This window comes from Mandrillus leucophaeus, unplaced genomic scaffold (assembly GCF_000951045.1).
Source record: "Mandrillus leucophaeus isolate KB7577 unplaced genomic scaffold, Mleu.le_1.0 Scaffold128, whole genome shotgun sequence".
In the NCBI taxonomy this organism is placed as follows: Eukaryota; Metazoa; Chordata; class Mammalia; order Primates; family Cercopithecidae; genus Mandrillus; species Mandrillus leucophaeus.
Window position 1 is genome coordinate 4,290,778 of NW_012101209.1, and position 23,692 is coordinate 4,314,469.

At 41.9% G+C, this 23,692-nt stretch overlaps 1 protein-coding gene across 5 annotated transcripts in view; it reads right to left on the reverse strand.

Annotated features, from left to right (window-relative positions):
• CREB5 (cAMP responsive element binding protein 5) overlaps positions 1-23,692 on the reverse strand; it is a 561,911-nt gene that overhangs the window by 253,069 nt on the left and 285,150 nt on the right. For all 5 annotated transcript variants that reach the window (XM_011972242.1, XM_011972239.1, XM_011972241.1 and 2 more), the window contains one exon: positions 8,677-8,849. In XM_011972242.1, coding sequence (XP_011827632.1) covers positions 8,677-8,849 — 173 coding nt within the window. The remainder of the gene's footprint in view (positions 1-8,676; positions 8,850-23,692) is intronic.

Below are 23,692 nucleotides of genomic sequence, written 5' to 3' on the forward strand. Positions count from 1 at the left end.
AGCAGTGTTGTTGTAGGGTGTGAGCCATGATAAGGAAACACACTTGTTCCTAAGAGCTTGTTTCAGAATTATTGGGAATTTGAGATAGGAGAAAGCATTTATTAGACAACCTAGTTTCATTCTTTCTTTTTATAAGATGGAAAAGTCAGGTCCCCAGCAAGGTAAAGAAGCCTGTTCAAAGTCCAGAGCTCATGTATGGTACAGTCAGAGTCATCAGCCTTGGCTTTCTATCCCTAGAGCAATGGTGTTGCACTGCCTCATTGAAATAGGATTCCATCTGTATATACCAGAATCTTAATATCAATGATTCCCTTTACATTCAAAATTCAAGATCAAATTGGATGTTTATGTGTTATTCTGATTCAATCAGAGTAAAATGCTATTTATGTAATCTTTAAATCTTCATTAGAAGGGATATAAAAGATGATTGTAGAGAAAATTTATTTGGTGAAACATAAATTAAAAATGCATAGGAAAGAACCTGTTGAATGAGCTATCTTTTGAATCTCAAAGTATCTGATTACATGAATATAGCATACATGCAAAGGGCATCATAGGTTATCTCCAAATTTCTAGATTAATGCTTCGCTTTTAATTCAGAATCTATCAAACAGTTCAGACAAGTGTTATTCACATTTTGTGAGACATATAGTATTATAGAATATAAAAGCTCCAAATATCTGAAATGCCCACTGGGACATCGCCCTATTACTTGGACATGTTCCATCTTCAAAAAAGCCAAGTGTACTTCCAGTTCCAAAGGACCAGTTCTGAATTACCAGGTTCAATTCAACCTTCTCCTAACATGCTCAGTTCACACAGGGCACTGCACATACTAATCATTTTCCCATGTTAATACTCTTTTTGATATTCTTCAATAAATGATTATCCTCAGTCATGGGACTCTCCCTAAACACCACAAGCCATGTGAACCTGCTAGGTTTTCATTCTTGCTTCTGGATTTGTAAACAGGAAATACTGAGCCACTCTTGATGTAGGAACTATGACAAGTGCAGAAAAGAGCAGTTAATTTTTACAGTTTGCATTACGGGAGACTACATACTCTCATTCCCAAATATTCACTCACAAGGCACCTTATCGCTTACACAGAGGAAGACACTAACCAGTGATATGAGCTAAAGTTTTGTTTCAGATTTTCCACAAAATAATTCCTCAAATAATAATAGTTCAAGAATATAAGACAGTGGACTGCATTTTCCCATAGACCTGTGTCTGGCAAAATCATCATCCAGATCTCTTATGTTGGATTGGACTTGTTTCACGTGTTTACTATTTTAGGTGTTTTTCTAGTTAAAGCTCCAAAAATAAGCCACTGTTAGCAAAGTGAGAATAAAAGAACAATTTCCTGATAAGATTACTTCAAGAGAGGAAGCTATACCTAGTCATGCACGCAGCAGTGAGTCCCCAGAGAAGTTACCTTATCAAGTAGTTTACAAAATTAAATTTGTTATGAAAATCACTAACATTTTAATGCTGAAAAGAATTTTGAGAATTTTCTAATGGTACCCACCCCCCTAATTTTACAGGTGATAAAACTTAAACCTGGGCAAGTTAAGTTTCTTGGGAACTATGGGATAGTGCATGGAGTAGGTGGTCTGGATTCGAGTTCTGGCTCTGGCCATTATCACTATGACCCGGGGCAAGTCACTTAATCTCTGAACCTGACTTTACTCAACTGCAAAATGGGTGTATTAATTCTCAGGTAACAGAATCATGCATGCTAAACTAGTAGAGATGTGCCTTGTAAACAGCACCTGACAAAGAGAAGAGGTTGCTGTTATTCACCTAAGAGCTGAGCCTACAAGTCAAGTCTCTCTGATGTCATATGCTAGGACCCCTCCCTTTTACTGCTGTGGGCTTCTCTTCCCAAACCCTATTCTGTTCTCACTCTCTGGGCTATGTGAACATATCTAGGAAGTCAGATAATCTAGAGCTTCTGCCAAACTTGGCTCCTGGAAGAAAACAAACCAAAAGAGAGAATAAATTTGAGACAGAAAAGAGGCAGTGAATGAGAATTTTGGAGCTGAGACTGACTCAATTAATTGGCTAACCCCTTTATATGTAGGTAAAGGAAACCAGGTCTGGGGAAGCTGAGTGCTTAGCCAAGGTGGCAAATCTTTTAAATGGCAGAGCCTGAATGTCTAAAACCCATGACAATGCTTTTCTTTGACTCCCCTCTGACCTGACACGGTTTTGCTCCAAGCAAGCTCTTGTCTTCCAGGCATATCTTTTCAATACGTTGCACAAAAGAACAAATGTCTAGATTTATTATAAGCACAGAAAGAATAATCCCAGGCTAGTTGCTGTAGAAGTAGTCCCTCATTTGTGCCTATCTTTTCCAAAAACAGGAGGGAAGAAATGCACACTGAGACACTTACATGGAAGCTTCAGAAACTCTGAGGGCCAGGTTCTGTGTAGGAGTTCCAGAAATGAAGTCTTCCTCCAAGAAAAGCTCACAGGCAAAGTCACCTGTCCCCTCAGGAAGTGGAACAAATCTGGAAGTTGAACTGCATTTGGGCAGGGAATAGTGGTCTTCCTGCAAGCTAAGAAGCCAAATGTAGAGCAACCAAATGTTGGCGTCACTTCTCTGTGATGCTATGGTTTCCTTAAACATGAGGGGATGAAGTGTTTGTCACTCTAACCAGAAAGACTGAGCATTAGCTAACTCCTGTGCATAGATGATTCTGCCAGTCTCAGGCACACTCATGGGTCTTCCATGGCACTGGTATTGCCATGGTCAGGAACATGGGGAAACATGTGCTTTTGAGTCCAATAGACTCATTCAAAACTCTGTTTATCTCCCTGGTTGGGTGACTTTGGACAAGTTACTTTTCTTCTTGGAGCACTAATATTGGGGTAAATAACAGCTACCTCTCTGAGCTATTGAAGAATTACAGGAAATAACATGCAAAGCTAGCTCAGTGCCTGGCACATAGTAGGTCCTGAATAAATATTAGCTTCCTTTCTCTTCTTCAGTGTCAGTATCAAGGCTCTTTCTAATGAAGGGCTTGAGCCATCGAGGAGCTACCTCCGATTTTCTCTCCCAAGTAGAGCAGGCTTACTGTGTTCCAGGTGGGAAGCTGAGACGACAACAAGACACAATGCTTGCCTGAAGAATCAGAGGCAAGAACCAGATTCAGAGATGACAGCTGGGGTATTTTTCTGCCTCTTGGAATACCCAGCCATGTGCTCCCATGTTCTGGCTCTACCCCCTTCATCTGACCACAATACCATGTGGTGTTACAACTTTTGAATGTTAAGAAACATTATATTTCCTCAAGTATCAGTACTTAATGTTTCGTTCCACACATAAAACCCTGTGAGTGGAAGGCTGCCGGCCCCCTTGTCAGAGGTAATTTCTCAAGGCTCTGCATGGGATTTAACGGGAGCCATATGGTTAAGTCTGTCAACCCTCCCAGAAAGCATCCCCCGGAAGGGCCCTCGTAAATGTTTTTGGGGCTGTGAAAGATCCAGCAACTTTCCAACAATAAAGCTATGTTCATAGCCGTGATACTCAGCAAAACACAAAGCAGGAAATAATGACTTCTGGTCTGCATTACTCAAAGGGGCTTCAAGTTGTCCTGGCTAAGGGCTGAGGACCAGTGACAAGCCGGGACCTGCTGCCCCGCTGCCTCCAGCAGGAAGGAGGCTGGCCTGAATGTACCCAGCATTAGCCCATAGTAGACAGTGACAGTCTTACTCATGCTCACTTTGGTTCGAGGAGCTTTAGAAAGCTCTTAAAAATGGATTCATACACATATGCATTGACAAGGCAAACACATTCTTAACCTGTAAGCTGCTTTGTTATTTAGGTCTTCTTTAAGCCGTGACCTTCAGTGATGGCATCATTTACCGATTTTTCTACTGTTCTTCCCCTCAACCCCAGCAACGATGACACAAACCCCTCAAATCTATTAATATTCTCATCTTGAGGGAACACCGGGCAGGAACGTTAACTCACACAGCAAAGCCACATGATTCGTAACATTGCTTCTGCCACCAACAAATTTTGAGATGTAATCAGCTTTTCTTTTTATTATTATTTTTCTTTGTTTGCTTGGTTTTTTTTCCTCAGTTATGTCAACTGAACTACATCTAATATTCTGCATGACACATAGCATCTGGGATTGCAAAGAGAAAGGGGATAAAGAGGCACAGAAAAGGTAAGAGGAGGTACAATTCATGGTAAGTCTTGGCACCTCTTTATCTTTACATAAAACAAGATTTTTTTCTATGATATTTTGTATAAATTTCTGGCTAAGTTTTATGTCTCTACTGCCTAGCTACAGCCCCATGCAAATAGGGTTTATAACCAAATGCCTAAGCCACGCATCATGTGGAAATATATGTTCCAGGATTAAAATTGGTGTAAAATCAGGGAGGATTTTTTCACATAAATGTCTTCATATATGCATTCTGTTGAACATATTTCTGAGTTTCCTGATACAGCTGGCCAATTCATTCTCTTCACCAGAATACTCCACATTTGTATATTCTGATGTTAGACATATTTGGCCAGTGCCCTACAAAGAAGTAAAGGGTAAGAAAAAAATGTGTAGAATATTTTGGAAGTGTCTCCCATAACCCATCAGAACTCTGTATTGATATCCATTCTTGTAGAACTCCAAATTCCATATTATCTTCATTGCTCTCCTGAAGAATTACTGAGTGTAAATTATCTACTATAACTTATCCATAAAGAAGAATCAACTTAGTTAAGAAAGCTGGGATCTATTAAGATTACAGCCATCTACTCAACTGACTATTGACTCCTACAAAAATGTCTTAGATGATAAGAAACTGAGAGACAGAGAGTGTGTGAACTTCTAATAGTGCTACCTACCCTTCCGCCATTTTCCCAGGCTTTGCTGACTTGAGCCTGAATTAATGAGCCTGTTACATGATAGCTAATAAAAATGACAGGAGGAGAGATACTGTTTGGATTCTGCCACATATTTGGTTCAAGGCTGAATCGATTTTATCTCTATTTAATACATGCTTGTTTTCTGTCTCACTTGTCTTCCCCACAGCCCATGGCTCACTCTTTTTTCCATCTGGGAAACTTATCTCTGAAAATGCTACCATCAGTCAGCCAAAGACACTCTTCCCGGCAGAGCGTCTGCCAGTTTGAATAAGCACAAGTAGTCACTAGTTTGGGGATGCCTCCCACACTCTCTATAGTTGTGTGTTTTTCTAGCCTGCCCAACCACACAAGAGCAATTTGAGATATTCATATTTACCTCTGGTTTCTATTGAGGTAATGGCATTACTTTCACAGAATTGAGCACAGGGCATGGTATGAATTGCTGTGGTATGGAATGGAAGTTGCACATGTTGTTTGTCTACTTCCTTTTAACATTACTTCTTTGGATTTTTGCATTTGCACTCATTTTGGTCTGGTTTGGCTCAGTGCCTGTTCAAAAGCATGAAAATCAAATGCTTACAAGGATGCCTACCCTTTGTCCCCAAAGTCCTCCCTGATAACTGGCACTATTCCTATTTTCAAGTCTTTTATGTCGATAGCTCTCTCAATACATTCAAGCCTCCAAGCTTAAATTTTGCACTGTGAAAAGAGGGAGACAGAGAAGAGCGAGAACAGGGGGTTGCCTGCAGCAGCCAAGCACTGGTAGAAGGGAAGGGAAGATGGGGGAGCAGGAGCCAGGCGGCCCCCTCTCCCACACAGTCTCAGCCGTGAACACACCCGCTGGCCGCAGCACAAGAGCACTGTGCGTGGGCACAGGTGGGACCCAGCCTTTCTGGCTGGATGCAGCTTAAGCGCTGAGCCTGAATGAAGACTTTCATTGCTGTTTGCTGTTTTTCTTGGCCAGTAGCCATGGCAAACATTTGCAGGTGGCTTGGCCAGATTTTGACACTTAAATATTTGAGGTTGTGATAAAAATCAGAATATTACTACAATATGGTTCTGTGCAGCCTCAAAAAAATAAAATAAAGTAAGAAAAAAAAAAGCTATCTGCAATTTCAAATGCTCATTTAAAGACACAGTCCCCAGAGGGAACTCATGTTTTCAAATAAGTACTCATTTCCTCTTTCCTGAGAGAAATAAAAGAGTCAACCATCCCCAAATGTTACCACCTAGAGTTTCATACTGTATCCACTGGTGAGATGGATTGGGTTATTTCTTGCTGAGTCTCCAGGATCATCTGGGCAAGGTTTTGGATGGAGAAAAATGGAAATGACAAGATGTGTGGGTTTGAATCAACATGGCAAACACACCAGGGAGGAATCTGAATGAAAGAAATAGCCTCCCTCAGGCTTGGCAATGAGACAGAGTCCTAAAAGTGACAATTATCTCCTAGAACACACCAGGAGCGACACACAACACCCCAGGCTGGAGAATAAATGGGAAGATGGAGTGTGTCCAAAAGGCGTCCATACCAGAGAAACACCCGCCTCCATCCAGGCATGGTGACACGGCCTACAAATGTCACCCAAATGTACAGTCCTGGGCCAGCTGCGTAAATTATTGACAGAGTCAGCACTCATCTTAAACTTTAGTGCTAGCCCTCAAAAGACTGTTTCATAAAGACCAGCTTTGTGCTAACAATGGCTGAATACTAAAGGCCTCCAAAAGGGTAGTTGGTGGGGGGTGGCAGGGAGAGGGAGGCAGGAGAACTCCAGGGGGGAAGGAATGCTGTAAAACTGCTAGTAAACTCTAGCACATTTTATGTTTTTTCCCCTTGAAAGAAAAATAAAATAATTATAATTAGCTGGCCTAACTGTGAATTGTCTGCTGAAAGCCAAGCCACTTGAGAGAAGTCCCTGGAGATTTAGATGCTGTCTTTAATGAATCCACCCCACTCTCTTAGCATACTATGGGTTCTTGATTTAGATAGCGGCAACATTTGCTCTCATGGTCATTTGAGAAGAAAAGAAATCTTCAGCAGAGATACTTACTAACCTAGCATTGACTCCTTTCAACAAAGCCAAGCATTCAAAGGGCCAGGTTAATATTCTGCTTCTTGAATAGAAAACCAAATGCACCCACAGCAAACTCACAAAATGGTCATTATCCATTACCCATTACTCTCATTTCTTAAGGTGGGTCTTAATGTGTCACAGCCCATCCTGGTAAGTTGAAAATGTGAGACAAGGTGCCCCTTCTGGAATATCCTAGGGAGGAATAATCCAGTGTTCCCTGTGGGTCTGGAATTCTTATAGCACCGAAAAACAAGAGGGAAAAGACCTACTGACAAATTGTGGAGCAGTTTCTAAGTTTTTAATTATCACATCCAATATTTGACTGAAAATTCAAACTGAATGTTGATGCACATACCAAACACAGCAAGTGCCCCTTCTCAATTTAAACAGAGAATTCTGGGAGCGTAGAGCAGCCAGTTCTCAGCAGCCAGCAACAGAACTTTATCACAGCTCTTTGGCTTAAAGTTATTACCTTTTCTTCCTAAGAATCCATGTGCTCTTAAATCTTTGATTTCATCTTTACTCTTGTGAAGTTGGAAAGAACAGACACCATCCTCATTCTGGGGATAAGGAAGCTGGGCCAGAGATACTGCGTTTCTGAGAAGCTCCCTGGAAATGTCCCCGCTATGGATCCTCAGACCACACTTCGCACAGCAAGCGGCTAGAGCTAATACAGGATACCCAGAAGGGAGAGCTCTTTCCATCACATGACATGGAGTGTCTGGGGTTCAATGACAGGATCTTTCCACCAATTTTTCCTCAACGCCTCAGTATTGTCTATTTGCATAGATGAGAGAGAGGGGCCTGCTTTCTTTGTTTTGTCTACTCCGGGAATCAGCATGGACCAACGTAGAGGAAGGAGAGGGCTAATAAGGAGGCAGTAACAAGAAGAAGGAGCAGGGAAGAATGAGCAAAGGGCAGGACGACTAAGGAAATACGGTAGTCCCCCTTATCTGTGGTTTTGCTTTCTGCAGTTTCAGTTAATCATGGTCCAAAAATATTAAAAGGAAAATTCCAGAAATAAACAATTCACAAGTTTTAAACTGCTCACCATTCTGAGTAGCATGATGAAACTTCATGCCATCCCAAGCCATGCCCCCCAGGATGTGAATCATCTCCCTGTCCACCATGTCCAGGCTGTGGACACGCCCCACCCAGCAGTCACTTAATAGCTATCTCAGTTATCAGACGGAAAACACATATTATACACAGGGTTTGGTACTATCTGCCCTTTCAGGTATCCACTGGGCAGCTGGGAATTTATCTCTCACGGACAAGGAGGGATTGCTGCACACAGAAGATGAGGTGATGAGTGTGGCAGCTCCCAGGAAGGGAAGGGCACACTCTGTTGGAGACAAGGCTGAGCTGGTAGAACTTCCCTCCACCATGTTTGTTCTGTGCACTATACTCTGGTCTCCATAGCAACCGTGGGTTTTCCCACAGTCGTCTTAAAGTTCACAAATCTTGTCTGAAGAAATGATGACACAGAATGACTTGCTCCCCACCCCACCCCTACCACCCAAAGTCCAGGATCAAAACAGCTTCTACCAAGCGGAGACTCTTCCCTTCTCCCATCAAAAGCATCACTTTGTGCTCTAGGCAATATCATGCCGGCCAGAAAAACCAACCAATCTGAGCATCAGAAACCAGGAGAAAGTCCAGAACATTTCCTGAGCTCCAGCCAGGACCCAGGGACAGCCGAGAAGGGCTCCTTACCCAATCTGGCGGTTGGTGGAAGGTGCCTGGGTGATGACGGAGCTGGACTGGGGTGACGGCATGGCTTGCTGAATCACAACGCTGGTGTCGTGGTTGGGCAGCCGAGCACTGCTAAGCTGGTGAGTTCCGGGCCCTGTCATGGCCCCACCAACTGCATTATGCATTGAGATATTCTGCCAAGAGAAGACACAGTGGAAAGGTCAGGAGGAGTCAATGTTTTTATTCTACTCTCAAGCTCTCAAAGGCCAAAACTGGGAATCTAGTCATGTCAACTATATAGAGAGCTATGGCTTCCGGCAAGCCGTAGGCCCATTCATCTTGTTATAACATACAGCTACGAGGAGATGAAAAATAACTACTCACCCTTAGAGTAAAGCACGTGAGAAAATGCCTTAAAGTTTCCTTATCACTGTCCTGCCATCCTGATGTGAGCTTTGCATCAGAGACTTTTAGTGCGTGCCTTCTCTGACTGGGAGGATGAATATCAGATTTGAAAATGATTTTTGTGATAAGTGCATAATACCGTGATTTAGTGTATAGTCATTCTGCATCCTGCTTTGCATGACAAGCACACTGGTTTTTTCCTTTCATTTTTAGTCCTATAAGAGTGCCCAACCATATATATATAGATGTGTATAAGAGACAGCTTTTAGTGCGTGCCTTCTCTGACTGGGAGGATGAATATCAGATTTGAAAATGATTTTTGTGATAAGTGCATAATACCGTGATTTAGTGTATAGTCATTCTGCATCCTGCTTTGCATGACAAGCACACTGGTTTTTTCCTTTCATTTTTAGTCCTATAAGAGTGCCCAACCATATATATATATATATATATATATATATATATATATATATATTTATTTATTTATTTTTCTGAGGCGGAGTTTCACTCTTGTTGCCCAGGCTGGAGTGCAATGGCACAATCTCAGCTCACCGCAACCTCCGCCTCCCAGGTTCAAGCAATTCTCCTGCCTCAGCCTCCCTAGTAGCTGGGATTATAGGCATGTGCCACCAGGCCCAGCTAATTTTTGTATTTTTAGTAGAGACGGGGTTTCTCCATGTTGGTCAGGCTGGTCTTGAACTCCCGACCTCAGGTGATCCACCCGCCTCGGCCTCCCAAAGTGCTGGGATTACAGGCGTGAGCCACTGCACCCGGCCAGATGTATATTAACAGCATGGATAAACCAGTGAAAGAACATGAGATGCCTGAGTCACTGACAGGACCTAATATCATGTATTTATTTCTGATGCCTTCAAATGAAGGCTTATTTGTTTAAAATTCAAAGGTAAGTAAAATATGTGAGAGAGCTCTTCATGGAAAAGAAAGTTACTCAGACAACCAGAGAAAATTCACACTGAGCAGAGAAGGCTGATCAACACATTGGGACCAAAAGGTCAGAAAGAAATTTAGAAACCAGTAAAGAAAGAGAAAGCGGCATAGTGCTTATGCCTGTAATGCCAGCACTTTGGGAGGCTGAGGCAGGAGGATCACTTGAGCCCAGGAGTTTGAGGCTGCAGTAAGCCAGGATTACACCTCTACACTCCACATTACAGCCTGAGGGACAGAGTGAGACTCTGTCTCGAAAAAAGAAAAAAAGAAAGAAAGAAAAGAAAGAAAAGAAAGAAAAGAAAGAAAGAAAGAAAGAAAGAAAGAAAGAAAGAAAGAAAGAAAGAAAGAGAGAAAGAAAAGAAAGAGAAAGAGAAAGTTCTTGGCCAAAAAGTAATAGGTAAGGGCAATAAGTAAATCTCTACAAGTGGCAAGGTACAGCTCTTCAGTCTAGAAGGGTGGGGAAATTTAAGAGGTCTATTAGACAATAGGTTGAGGATGGGAGGGGAAAAATAGAGTGTCACTAGCAATTTACTAAAGAAAAAAAATATATATATATCTGTTTGCGCTTCGGTGTTAGCAAAGAAAAAATAAATGTTACCCAAGAGAACTAGAAGTGGTCCTTTGAAGTTCTTCTGCAAAGAAAAGGATTTCCTGCACTACGTGTTAAATGATGGTGATAACATATACGGTACTTGGGGTGGCTGTGTCCATCACATTGCACCTTTCCCAGGTTTCTGATTTCTAAATCCTGACCACACAATTTGTCAGGAATCCAGATGGAAACTGGGCACCTGGCTTAGACTGTGAGCCTACTGTGTTGTCATGGGACCCCAAAGGCAGGAACAGGCTTATATATACTCACAGTCCAAAGGCTTCTCTTACACACTGGAAAATTTTTCTGACGTGGGAAAATACTGTGATTGGGTAAAGTAAGATGAAAGGAAATGGCGATCTGCATTGGTGGCAGTGCAGGAACACACTTTTTATAGGATCTAGAGATTTCGAGAATTGGACTAAAAATGATAATGAAAATAAAGAAAATTGTGTTATTTCTTTTGAAAGTGAACCTTGACAAACTTATTTCCCTGGGTCTTAATGAGGTCAGAAACTATAGGTATTATTTTGTCCATTGTTTAAGTTCAAAGACACTTAACATTTTTCATCTAGCTCACAGTCACCTACTCTATCAATAATAGATCCAAGGCACAGAACCATTTTTGACTCTCCTTTTAGAATTATTGATGGTGTACAATTTAATTTTTAAGATCACAATCTTTAAATTCACAAAGAAAATTATAAAACATATGGACTCTCCTTGAATTATCCTGGATGCCTCTTTTCCATCACGCTCTTAGGCAGTTTCCAAGTCCTACAAATTTAACTAAGTGTCCCTCATCTCTTCCAATCTTTCCATCCATCCTTCCACCAACCTATAACCAACTGCCATCATCTTCTATCCTTGTCTAGACAACGGTCTCCTTCATGCGCTCTGGCTTCTCTTCCTCCTTTTTCCCCTACTACAGCCACTGTGATCTTTTCAAAATGCAAAAGTCATCACATCACACATGGCGTATGTGAGGTTCGCCTCCCACTCATTCCCCAGAACATACACCCTAAGCCATCGGTTTGGAAGTCACTGGCAGCACTCTTTGTATGCCTCCAAAGCCCGTGTAGGACTCTTTCTACCTCCCAGCTCAGCTCACACCACCTCTACTCTTGCTCCCTGTGATTCATTCCACATTCTAATTTCCTACCCTCACACTAACCATACTGCGCTCCAGCATCGGGCCTCGTATGCTGCTTTCTAACGCCATTGCCCTTGCCCTGCCTGTACCTTCAGACCTCAGAATCAATTATCATGTAGGCAAGCCTTTCCTGCCCACACCCACCCAAGTGATGGGCACCATCTCCTTTTCCTTTACAATACGATGGCTTACAATTGTTTTTGATTGTTTGATTAATAGCTGTTTCTCCCCTAGACTGTAAGCCCAATGAGAGAAGAAACTAAATCTGATTTTACTCCCCATTATGTCTCCATTGCCTAGCTTTGTGCCTGACATATTAGAGTGTTCAACAACTATTGAGTGAATGGGTGAACTATAACATTCCTAGAATATTCCATATGATGAAACATTACCTGTTTGTTCCCTGGTCCATTTTCGAGAGTGCTAATGTCCTGTCTGTTCACCTTGCAATATGCAAGTATGCAATAATGCAGTTTTAGATATTAAGGTATTGTTAAATTATGGTTCAGTTGTGGGCTGAGGAAATAGAGAGGATCAGGATTAAGAAGAAAGCCACAAGCCTTGTATATATAAAAAAAAGTAAAACCTTTTTAAAAATATTAAAGGGGCCATTGAAGGAAGATGCTGAGAGTTGAGCTTCCAATCTTTGAGCACTTTGGCTCAAATGATGGACACAACCACCATTCCTTACATCCACCATGGAAAAAGACAAAGAAAAGTGGCTTATGCTGCAGCACAAAGAATAGGTTTAATTTCTTCAGAGTAAAGCATGTTAAATAAGAGAAAGAAGTAATCCCCTCTCCCCAGAAAAGCTTAAGAATCTTCTCTGAGAATCACCAAAAGGAATACTAATCACTATCTAGGAATATGTCCAACATTCTCCTTCATCAACACTTTAAAGGCATCTCTTCATCTCTGTGATCTCTACAGAAATGGCTCCTGAAAGACATATTCTAGCTCTTCTGTAATCTCTTCTTTACCCAACGCATAAAATCTGCAAATTCTCCAGTCTTCTCCCAGATCCAGAGAGTAATTTCAACACATTTTGGAAAAATAAACAACCCAGCAAAAGCATTATCATTTCACACTAAGAGAAGGCAATTTTTTTTCTTTAAGCATTACATAGTAACTCAAACACGAAATTATTTCCTGAGTTCACATTGTCCCAATTATGGGTTCAAAACCTGTCTTCATCGATAAAAAAAAAAAAATTGCATTTTACCTCCAGATAAATTAAATCTCCAATATCAAAAACACAAAGAGTAACTCTATCTTGCTGAGTTATTTCTGATAGTACAGGTGGGTAGATGTGAAGCTGGTGAAACAATATCACCAAACTAGTGGATGGATGTCAGTATGCAGGGAAGGACCAGAGGTGTTCCTCGAAGCTGCCCTTGGCCTTTTCTTGTTCAACATTTTTTATCAACAGTTTGGATGAAGAGGTAAAAATCATGCTTGTCAAATCTGCAGTTGACACAAAGTTGGGAGGCATAGCTAATGTTCTGGATAGGATAATCAGGTTTTACTTGAGCCAACTGTGTGATCTGGCCTCCAAAAATGCTAACATAAATCTAGGTTGCTTTATGAGAAGTGAAACATCCAGATCTAGAGAAGTAATTATTCCACTGTAGAGTACATTGGATTGACCACATTTGGCCACCACATTTTAAGGGGAAAATTGACAAATTAGTGTGAATGAAGGCATCCAAAATGTATCACAGGAAGAGCAGTAGAAGAATCAGAGAATATTTAGTCTGAAGAGGAGACTTAAAGGGTCATGCTAACTGCTTTAAAATATTTGCAAGATTAGACATAGTCTGTGTTGCTCCAGATGGCATAATTTCATTTCTTTTCTTGTTTTTTTTTTTTGTTGTTGTTGTTTGTTTGTTTTTTGTTTGTTTTTTTCGATGGAGTCTCCCTTTGTCACCCAGGCTGGAATGCAATGACGCGGTCTCAGCTCACTGCAATCTCTGTCTCCTGGGTTCAAGCGATTCTCCTGCCTCGGCCTCCTGACTAGCTGGGACTACAGGCACATGCCACCACACTTGGCTAATTTTTGTATTTTTAGTAGAGATGGGGTTTCACTATGTTGGCCAAGCTGGTCTTGAACTCCTGACCTTTTGATCCACCCACCTCCCAAAGTGCTAGGATTACAGGTGTGAGCCACGGCGCCCAGCCAGAGGGCATAACTTCAAAAATGTAATAATGATGATAAAAGTCAATAATAATTACACTTTGAGTACCTATGTTGAAGCAGGCACAATGGTAGATGCTTTATAAACTGCATCTTTAGTCTTCACAATGACCCTTAAGAGTTAGGCATTACTATCCTTATTTTAAGATGAGAAAAAGAGTAAACTACTCACCAACACCAATACCATGCCACTCACCTCTGGCCACCCTCACTCCTAACGGGATGATACTTTCAAGGTACAGATACGACCTTCTGTCAGAACAAATTTACCAATATGTAGAGATATCCAAAGACACAACAAGCTGCCTGTAACATACTGAACTTCCTGGCACTAGAGTTAAGCCAGGATGAGTGGCCATTTGTCAGCTATGTCACCAAAAGGATTCCTGCCTCAGAAGGGAGATGGCACCAGATGACCTCCAAGGTCTCTATTATTGCTAAGATTCTCTCATTTATGATACATGGTTCATGCTTTGGCTCAACTGTTTCCAAATGATTAGTAATGTGTAATAGTGTTGAAAATATACAGGCTTGGGAGTTAAGAGGTCTATTCTAGTCCAGTTTGTCTACCGTTCCTTGTAGTCATGTAACCTGGATGAATCATTCAACCTCGCTGGGCTCAGTAGCCTCATCATTAAAGGAGGGGGCTGGACCACATGGTCTTCGTGATCTTTTCCAGCTCTGATACTCCACAAGTCTCTTCCTATGTTATATTTTATGAGACACTAAATATCCAAACAGACTTTTAGACTCTGATTCATGGACCTACAAACGTTGATTTTTCTCCATAACCATAAGCTTTTGTAGAAGTGAGCCTTCCAAAAATTATAGCTTACTGCCAAACCCCAAGGGATCATGATTCAAGAAACAGATCTAACAAAAAGTACAATCTCTCAACCACCAAAGATGAGAGCTCCACTTTAAACAAACGATCTTCACCGAAATTTCTCCCTCTTTGATTCACATTTCTCAGCATGTCCTTTGACTTCTTCCTTTCCTCAAGTATTTTGGGATGCTTTGCTCTCCATTCATTATTGTTCTGAGACATAAAGGGTGTGAATGAAATGAGAAGCAGGGGAATAATGAGTCTTGATTGCATACTCCTGAGCTTGAGGTAGAGTGGTAATTGTCTTTCTGCATGCATGGGCTTGGTATACAAAATGCAAAAAAAACAATCTGATGCACATAAGTATACATCCATGTTCTTAAAAATAACTATAATTTTAGGGTGTGGTAATGAAGGATGAAGGGAATGGACCACAATTGAAAGTGAAGGTTGGAGCATATAGGCAACATGATGTTGATTCCTGTAAGGTCTCAAAATGTTATCTGCAAATCTATATTCCATCCAACTGCCACTGTGGGGAGACTTTATGGGATTTTCCATAAAGAGCCAGGGTCATCTTAACTCACAGTTACGAGTTGTGCAATCTTAGAGTTGTCTGCATCTTAATGATGCCTGGGCAGTTATGAAGACTTTCAGAAGTTCCCAGATGTAAACATCCCTGAACTGCATCCAAAAGATATGCAAAACATTCACAGAATAACGAAGGTTCTAACCCTCTGGAAGCTACTAGGCTTTCTGGAGGTATAGAAAGGATGTTAGAGAGTCCTGATTCCCACGTTTTGTGCTCTCAGGAGCTATCTATCAGGACAGGTATTTTTTGGATCTTACTAACAGAACAGGCCGCCCCATGACCAAGGGGATAGTGAGGTGTCAGAGGAGACATGGAGTAGAGGAGGGCTCCAGGGACCATGCAGGCCACCTCTCCCTCCTAGCATTCTGTGTAGCACAGTCACACAGGGCAAGGTGGACAACACAAGGTAAGAAAGCATCTCAGGTCATCTCTTCAGAAGGGAGAGGAGAGCACAGGGGACTATGAAAACTCTAGCCTTGATATACACATTTACATTCTGCTTTTTAACTAAGAAAATTAGCCAGGCATGGTGGCACACACCTGTGGTCGCAGCGACTTGAAAGGCTGAGGCAGGAGGATCACTTGAGCCCAGGAGGTTGAGGCTGCAGTGAGCCATGATTACACCACTGCACTCCAGCCTGGGGGACAGAGTGAGACCCTGTCTGGAAGTTAATTCTTTCATTCATTTTGCTTTTTCAGTTTGCTATTTAACTCTGACAAATTCCAAGAGGTACCATAGCATAAAAGAAAAACATAAGCACCAGAATGGACCAGACCTAGGATCAAGTTTGCATCAGCTCCGTCATGTCTGGGGCACATCATTGAAGTCCTCTGAGCCATACCTTTCTCATCTTTAAAATGGAGATAATCATCTAAAGGACAGGATTAGCATCAGAATCATGTGAGATGACGGATGTCCCAGCACAGTGTCTGAAAACAAAAATGTACTTCTTTCCTTTCAGTAAAGTCCAGAACATGAGGCACAGAGACAAAATGTACAGTCTGGTGGCTGCTCCCCATGACTGATATTAGTATTAGTAATACTAATAACGGCTAACACTGATACAGCATTACTGTATGTCAGAAAACTCATTTAACCCTTCTCATCAGTCTAGAAGGTAGGCATATGGTTACTACACAGTTGAGGACATTGATGCAAAGAGGTTAAGTGACTTGCTCAAAATCACACAGCCAACAAGTGGAAAAGCTCAGCTCTAGGCAGTTTGGCTTCAGACCTCTTAACCAGGCACATCACCACTAAGTCCTGCTGCTTCTAAAGTCTTGTTGTACAAATATTTTTTGTAGAAAGTGACTTAGTAAAAACTAAGGTATGCCTGCTAGTCTTACAATGGGCACTATAAATGAGTGATTAATTAATATTGGTATGTGGTCTGAGAAATACACAATATATCTGGCGTACCACTAATCTGGATCAATGTCATCACCACCACCTTCACAGCTGGAAAAGCTTGGATATACAAAGTGAATTCATTTCAAAATGTCTGATGAGTGTCCCTTATCTAAAAGTCATGCTGCATGCATAGGCAGCTCCCCTTTGACTTGAGGGAAGACATCACAGTAGGTAGAGAGGCAGCTTGCACACTGATACAATCATCAGTGGCTTTAGCCCCCTCACCTATTGCCAGAAGCAGACGGCCCCCATAAGGGAGGTTCTAGACTTGAGGCTGTCAGCTCCTGAGCAGCAAGATCTGCCCAGCTTGCTGAGGCTCCCCTCCAATCCCCAGAGCTCTGTCATTCTTTCTAGAAAATACTGGGTTTGAGGCAATGGAGCCCTGAACCATCCCTGTGAGCATTTGATAGCTATTCATTTAATCCTATAGTCAAATACTCAAGACAACAAATACCTTCTCAGGTGCCACCCTTGACTGTGAGAAACAGTTTCCAAGTGTCTCTCAAAGAAAGATTCTGCCCCTTCCTGGTCAGTTTCTTAACGCCTTGGACTGTCCATGTTTCTGTTCTCATCTCCCACATTACTGTCTTGGTTGTCTTTGCTAAATATAATCATATGGGTTAAAAGGAGAGAAATAGCTGTACTTTATTCAGGTTACTGGAATCAAGATTGAGCAAATTTCTTTGATTGATGTATCCACCAAAATCCTGGACGTCAGAAACTAGTCTCATGCCATTAAAAATCACGTAACTGGCCTGGCTGGTGGCTCACGACTGTAATCCCAGCACTTTGGGAGGCCGAGGCAGGTGGATCACCTAAAGTTAAGAGTTCAAGACCAGCCTGGCCAACATGGCGAAATCCATCTGTACTAAAAAATACAAAAATTAGCTGGGCATGGTGGTGGATGCCTGTAATCCCAACTACTTGAGATGCTAAGGCAGGGAGAATTGCTTGAACCTGGGAGGCAGAGGTTGCAATGAGCCGAGATCACGCCACTGCACTCCAGCCTGGGCAACACAGTGAGACTCCATCTCGAAAAATAAAAATGACATAACTGTTTACTGTTCTTGGAGCAGAAAACATGCTGTGTTCACCTGAAAATAACCAGTGCCTGCCTCCATGCTGTGTGCTTGGTAGATAGCAATGGATTCAATTATTCTGCAAATAAATGAATGATATGTGATCTTCAGCAAGCTTATAGCACCTCTGTACTTCAGTTTTCTCAGTTGTTAAACAGAGACAACCCTATCTGATAAGGTTTTTGTAAATATTAAATCAGGTCATACAAGCAAAGCATTTAATGCAATGTTGGACAATTAACTGTCCAATAAATGTTAGCAGCCATTATTCTAATTATCACTATTCTCATCATCATTACTATCATTGCTAATACCAGATAGTATCAGCTAACTATTCCTTGGTCCTCCACCTTATCCCACACACACTACTTTCAAAGCCCTTAGAACACACTGGTATATGTATTTTGTTTAAAGTCAGTCTTCCTTCTAGCTATGATGAACACTTTGATGATGGGGACAGGTTCTGATTTCCTATCATTGTCCTCAGGGCCTAATACAATGCCCATCACATAGATGTTTGCTGAGTGAGTATATAGAACAGTACAATGAGTGCTGTGGAACAAGAGAAAATAAAAAGTCAGCCCTCTCCTTACTACAGTGAGCCTCCAACTTAGAAGGAATATGAACAGTAGGGAAGAGAAGGGATGAAAAACACATGAATCTGAAAAATACCTTCTCACACACACACACACACACACACACACACACACTGTGGAAGCAGAGAAAGATGTGTCACCAAGAGCCAATTATTCCATGTTCTGAAGGGCAAGGGGCTGGTCAGCAGGTCTGTGTTTTCATCTAAACTCCAACACTAAACACATGATCCTGCTGAACTTCTCCAGTCTGTCGATTTTGTCTTCATGATTCCCACATCTGCCTTGCCTTTTCTTGACCCTCCCACTAGCTTTAGACGTCTGTCACCTCCTGTCCTGATCATACAATTGCTTCCTACTGATATAGGAGCCTGGTTCCTGGCTTCCAATCCTTTTAGTCCCTCCCCCAACACTCCAGACCCTGTTCTCCAATTAATTGATGTAATTCAGCACTTTCCTAATGCTACTCTCCAGCTCTGAAACCTGCTATAGCTCCCCATTACCATCAGTAAAAACCCACACTTAGCCTTGCCTTCAAGACCCCATATTTCCGGCCTCATCTCCTACCACTATCCCCTGTGCAAACCCTAAACTCCAGCCACACTGGTCTATTCATTACACAACAGGTGACTTCAAATTTTCACCTTCATACCTTTGCCTGTACATGCCCCAGACCTAGAATTTCCTCTCCTTCTCTCTGCCTAGCTAAATCCTGTCCTCTGAGCAATAAATGTGTTGATTGATCAATGATATTTTCTCAAGTACAAAATGAGGATCATGTACCCTTGCTTCCTTTGACCTACAAAGTAAAGATATAGCAATGGTTTGAAAAGAGCTTTAGTAACATACATATTATCTTACAACCCTGCGCTTCTCTGCTCTGACATCCTTGTTCTTAGAATGATTCCCTTTCTCTCCCCTTTTCCAGTTCATCTTAAACGTCACCTCCCTAGCTAAAGGTATTCCACCTGTTCTCTATTTCAGCAGCCCAATCCTTTCACCTAGAGCATGTTTCACAGTGTGCAATTGTCATTACTATTATTTCCAGTTCACTGTACAATAAATTCCAGGAAGAAAGGAACACAGCCTCTCTTGTTTTCTCTTCTATCGCTAGCATCTAGCTCAGTGCCTGGCACAGAACTATATAAATTACCATTGGTTGGATAGATAAATGAACTCTGATTTTTGAGGTGTTGAAATGTGACTAAAGAGCAACTGATAGACAATTTCCTCTTGTCTATGTCAGGAACATGGTCATCTTAAGCCTGTGATCCCAATATGAAAAGATAACATTGGCTGGGTGCAGTGGCTCATGCCTATAATCCCAGCTCTTTGGGAGGCTGAGGTGGGCTGATTGCCTGAGCTCAGGAGTTTGTGACCAGCCTGGGCAACACGGTGAAACCCTGTCTCTACTAAAATACAAAAAATTAGCTGGGTGTGGTGGTACATGCCTGTAATCCCAGCTACTTAGGAGGCTGAGGCAGGAGAATCGCTTGAACCTGCGAGGTGGAGGTTGCAGTGAGCTGAGATCATGCCACTGCACTCCAGCCTGGGTGACAGAGTGAGACTCTGTCTCAGAAAAAAAAAAAAAAAATTGCTGGTTTGTGTTATCCTAAGTCATATCAACACGCAGAGGCCAGAGGCCAGCAGGCAGCTTAACAGTCTCCCCAATTTACCACGTGTCTGGTCAACCAGAGCCACTGATGGAAGTGAGGGCCCTTCCAAGTGACTGGAAAACTGACAGGAAAAACCAAAGCAACGTGACTAGAAACAAGTGAGGAAAGGAGTCCCGAGGCAGGTGTGGGGCAGATAAACAGAAGGCAACAATGACCTTGCCAAGCTCTCACACCTGTGTGGTGTGGGAGAAGAAAGGGTATTTAAAAATCACAAAAGGGGTGCAGCGCGTGCAGAGAAATGCTGAGTATTTGCACACTGTGAATCTAGTCTGGCCGTGCAAGAGGCAAATGGCCCATTCTAGAATTACTAAACAAATGTCTCTCCCTTCCTTACCAGAAATTTGCAAAGTTACTAAAAATAAGGACACGTATAATTACCACGAGGATGCTGAAGGGTCTATTTCTTCAGCATTTCAAAGAGACTCCAATGCATACCTACTTAATGACCAGAAATATAAATGTAGCACTCTCTGGAAAGCTGCTAATGATATATTACAGATCTAAGAAGAGACTCACCTTTGCCTTTCCCTTGCCCAAGCCCCCCTTTCTCAGCTCCTGTTCTCTCCTGGCCAAAACAGCTGGAGGGTAGGGCTGGCTAAGTTGAAATTGCTTGAAAACTCCCTTGCCTGGAGCATTGGTTGGGCACCTGCATTCTGGAATAGTTGGCAAATTATACTCTTAACATAAAATAGAAATGCTATCTTCAGTGGAAAGGAAAATGTGCTACAAGTTAGACTTCCTCCTCCAAAACAATAAAGAAAAGAGGTGCTTGCTGCTTCATTTCACTTCTGGTGGAACCTGTCAGGTAGCTCTTCATGAATGGCCTTGCATTGTAAATTGTCTAGTACTTGCAAATGTAAGTTACTGCTGTGCTGTTCTAAAGATCAGTGTTAATTCAGCAGCCTATTTCTATCCTGGGAAGTGGTTGTTTCACTGGGGAATAAGTACCTTTGAACCGCCGTTGCTTCCAACCAAACTTAATCGTCATTAACAGTATTTCTTTTTTCTTAAAGCAAAAATCAAACTAAGTAATGCAACAGAGAAACTCAATGAGAGGCTTAGTCTGTCTTATTTTATGACATCTGAAATTAAAGAGATAACATTTTTCCTTCATCACAGCGAACAAAACAGCATTTGTTATATAGCACAGGGGATAATACACTGGCCACAACTGGGCATGACAGTGCCCAAAGCAACTTCTGGAAATCCTGTCTGAATATTAAAAACAATCTTCATCAATTTCTCCCAGCACAACTTGGGTTCTCTGGATCCTTAGGGGTCCCTAGTGCAACAGGAGTCACTGAGGTAGTTTTCATTTTTACAGCTCCTGCAAGGTGCCCCAGAAACCTGCATGCTATAACCTATCACCACTGTGATTTCATTTCCTGCTACTCTACCCCATCACTCTGTTGTTGCAGACTCATAAGGACCTCCTTGATATTCTGTGAACACACAGGAGCCTTGGCACCAGCTGTTCCCCTAAACTGGAAGGCTTCTTCCCACATATCCCCAGTTCCTTCCCTCATCTCTTCCAAGTCTTTCCTTAAATGTTACCTTCCAGTGAGGCTCACATATGAGGCCTGGCCACTTGATCAGAAATTATAGCTCTGTCTCCTTGAAACCAATTTCACCCTTACTTAATCTAACCTTTCCCATTCATGACATCCTCCCTCACTTATTCTGATCCAAAAGCACCAGACCATTTCTGATCCTTATTCTTCAAATAAGAATTAAAAAAAAAAACAAAAACAAAAAACAGAAAACCTAATGGTTCTATTTTTTTCTTAACCATCAAGGATCTCTTTTATGATTTCTTTCTCTGGGATCTCACATCTTTAAAATACTTCTTTAAAAGTCATGAATTCGTTTTCCTATACAATCCCCTGCCTTCTGAGTCTATCATATTCCTTAATTTTTAAAATTTCATTTCACTTCATTGTACCGTGAGACTCCACTGTTTTTCAGTATTGTTAAAATTGCAGTCAAACAGAAAGAAGGTGATGCTTTAGTCTGAGAAGACTGCATACAAACGCACAATTTCAATTAGAGAGTTTGACTACTTTAACATCTGGGATCCCAGTAGGAAACAGCTAGTACCTTCAAACTGGGTAATGTGAGGAGCATTTAATAAAGAGACTTTTTGCAAAGGTGGAAACAGATTGTAGGAAAGCCACAGATGGTGTAACACCCTGGGGCCAGTTTCAGCAGGGAGCTACAAGAGTAAGAGAAGGAAGAGGTTACCAGGACTCAGGAGAGAGGAAGCCAGGCAGAAGTCCGCAAGACCTGGGAAGAAGAGAGAACCATGTGGGGAGACGGCGCTTGGCCAGACCTGTGGCTCCTGGTCAAAGAAAGCAGCCAACTGAAGGAGCTAGGAGAATAGATGCCCAGTCTCTCCCTGCTTTCTTCCTGGAACCTACAGTGATGACTCCATGGCCATATGCCCAAACCGAACAGGAAAACACCAGTTAAAGGTACTCATTAGATGGTGTGTATGGGCCAGCCATTCAGGGCAAGAGCAGAATCAAAAAGGGACAGAATGGGCTTGGATGGATGATCAGAAAATACCCAGTACAATTATGTGTCCATCAAACGTGGGTTATTTTTATTTTATCACCAATATATCCATAATACACATGTTCATTAGAGAAAATTTATACAAGAAAAGGTAAGTCAGAAGGGTAAAAAAAAATCATCCATCAACCTAACACGCAGAAAAATAAACTGGCTCTGCATTGACCCACACACCCAAAAAATCATAATTGGGCTGAGAAAAACAATAGATGGCAGAGCTAAGACGCACCCATCCCATGGTGTGCCCAAGTAACCTGGCTCCACCCCACAAAGATGAGCTCGGGCAAGCGTGGCTTCTCTGAACCCAGTTACACGCCCTGAAATCCAGGTCTCACTTTAAGGCCACAGCTTCCTATCTGTCTACATTCCTCCCGGTGAAACAATTGGGCTTAGAATAAGAATAGCTTTATATGTGGGAGTCACAGAAGGTAGAATTTGGCACCTGGTGTTTATGTACCGTAAAGCCATTACCGTGCCGAGCTCAACTCCACTTTCCGCCAAAATTACTGAGCAGGAGGAAAGTGAGCACATCTAGAAGCTGCATTTCTCTACCTAAGACAGCCAGGATATATGGGTTGACTCACTAAGCAGAAGCGCTAATGTCAGTGACATCCGTATTTTTATTGAGGCACTCTCCCTGGCAACCTCTCACTCCTGTGAAAAGACACTAAGTCTGCAGGTCCCTGGTCTTTGGCAACTGGAACATGCTATAACATTCCATTTTAAGTTCATTTTCATTCTATTGTGCTCTACTGATAACTTCAATGTGGAACAAATTTACTGATTATTTGATAGACTAAGAAATAATATCTCTAAACCTAAACTCTAGATGAGATCTCAGGGGAATCAGGGATTCACATAAGAACCACACCCATATTGCTGGAGCTTTCAGTAAGTGAGTTCCTGGACAAAAGGCTTTGTAACATTCCCGTTGTGATGATGCTCATGTTCTTATGTTAATGATATCTATATGTTTGCCTGTTTTTTTTTTTTTATT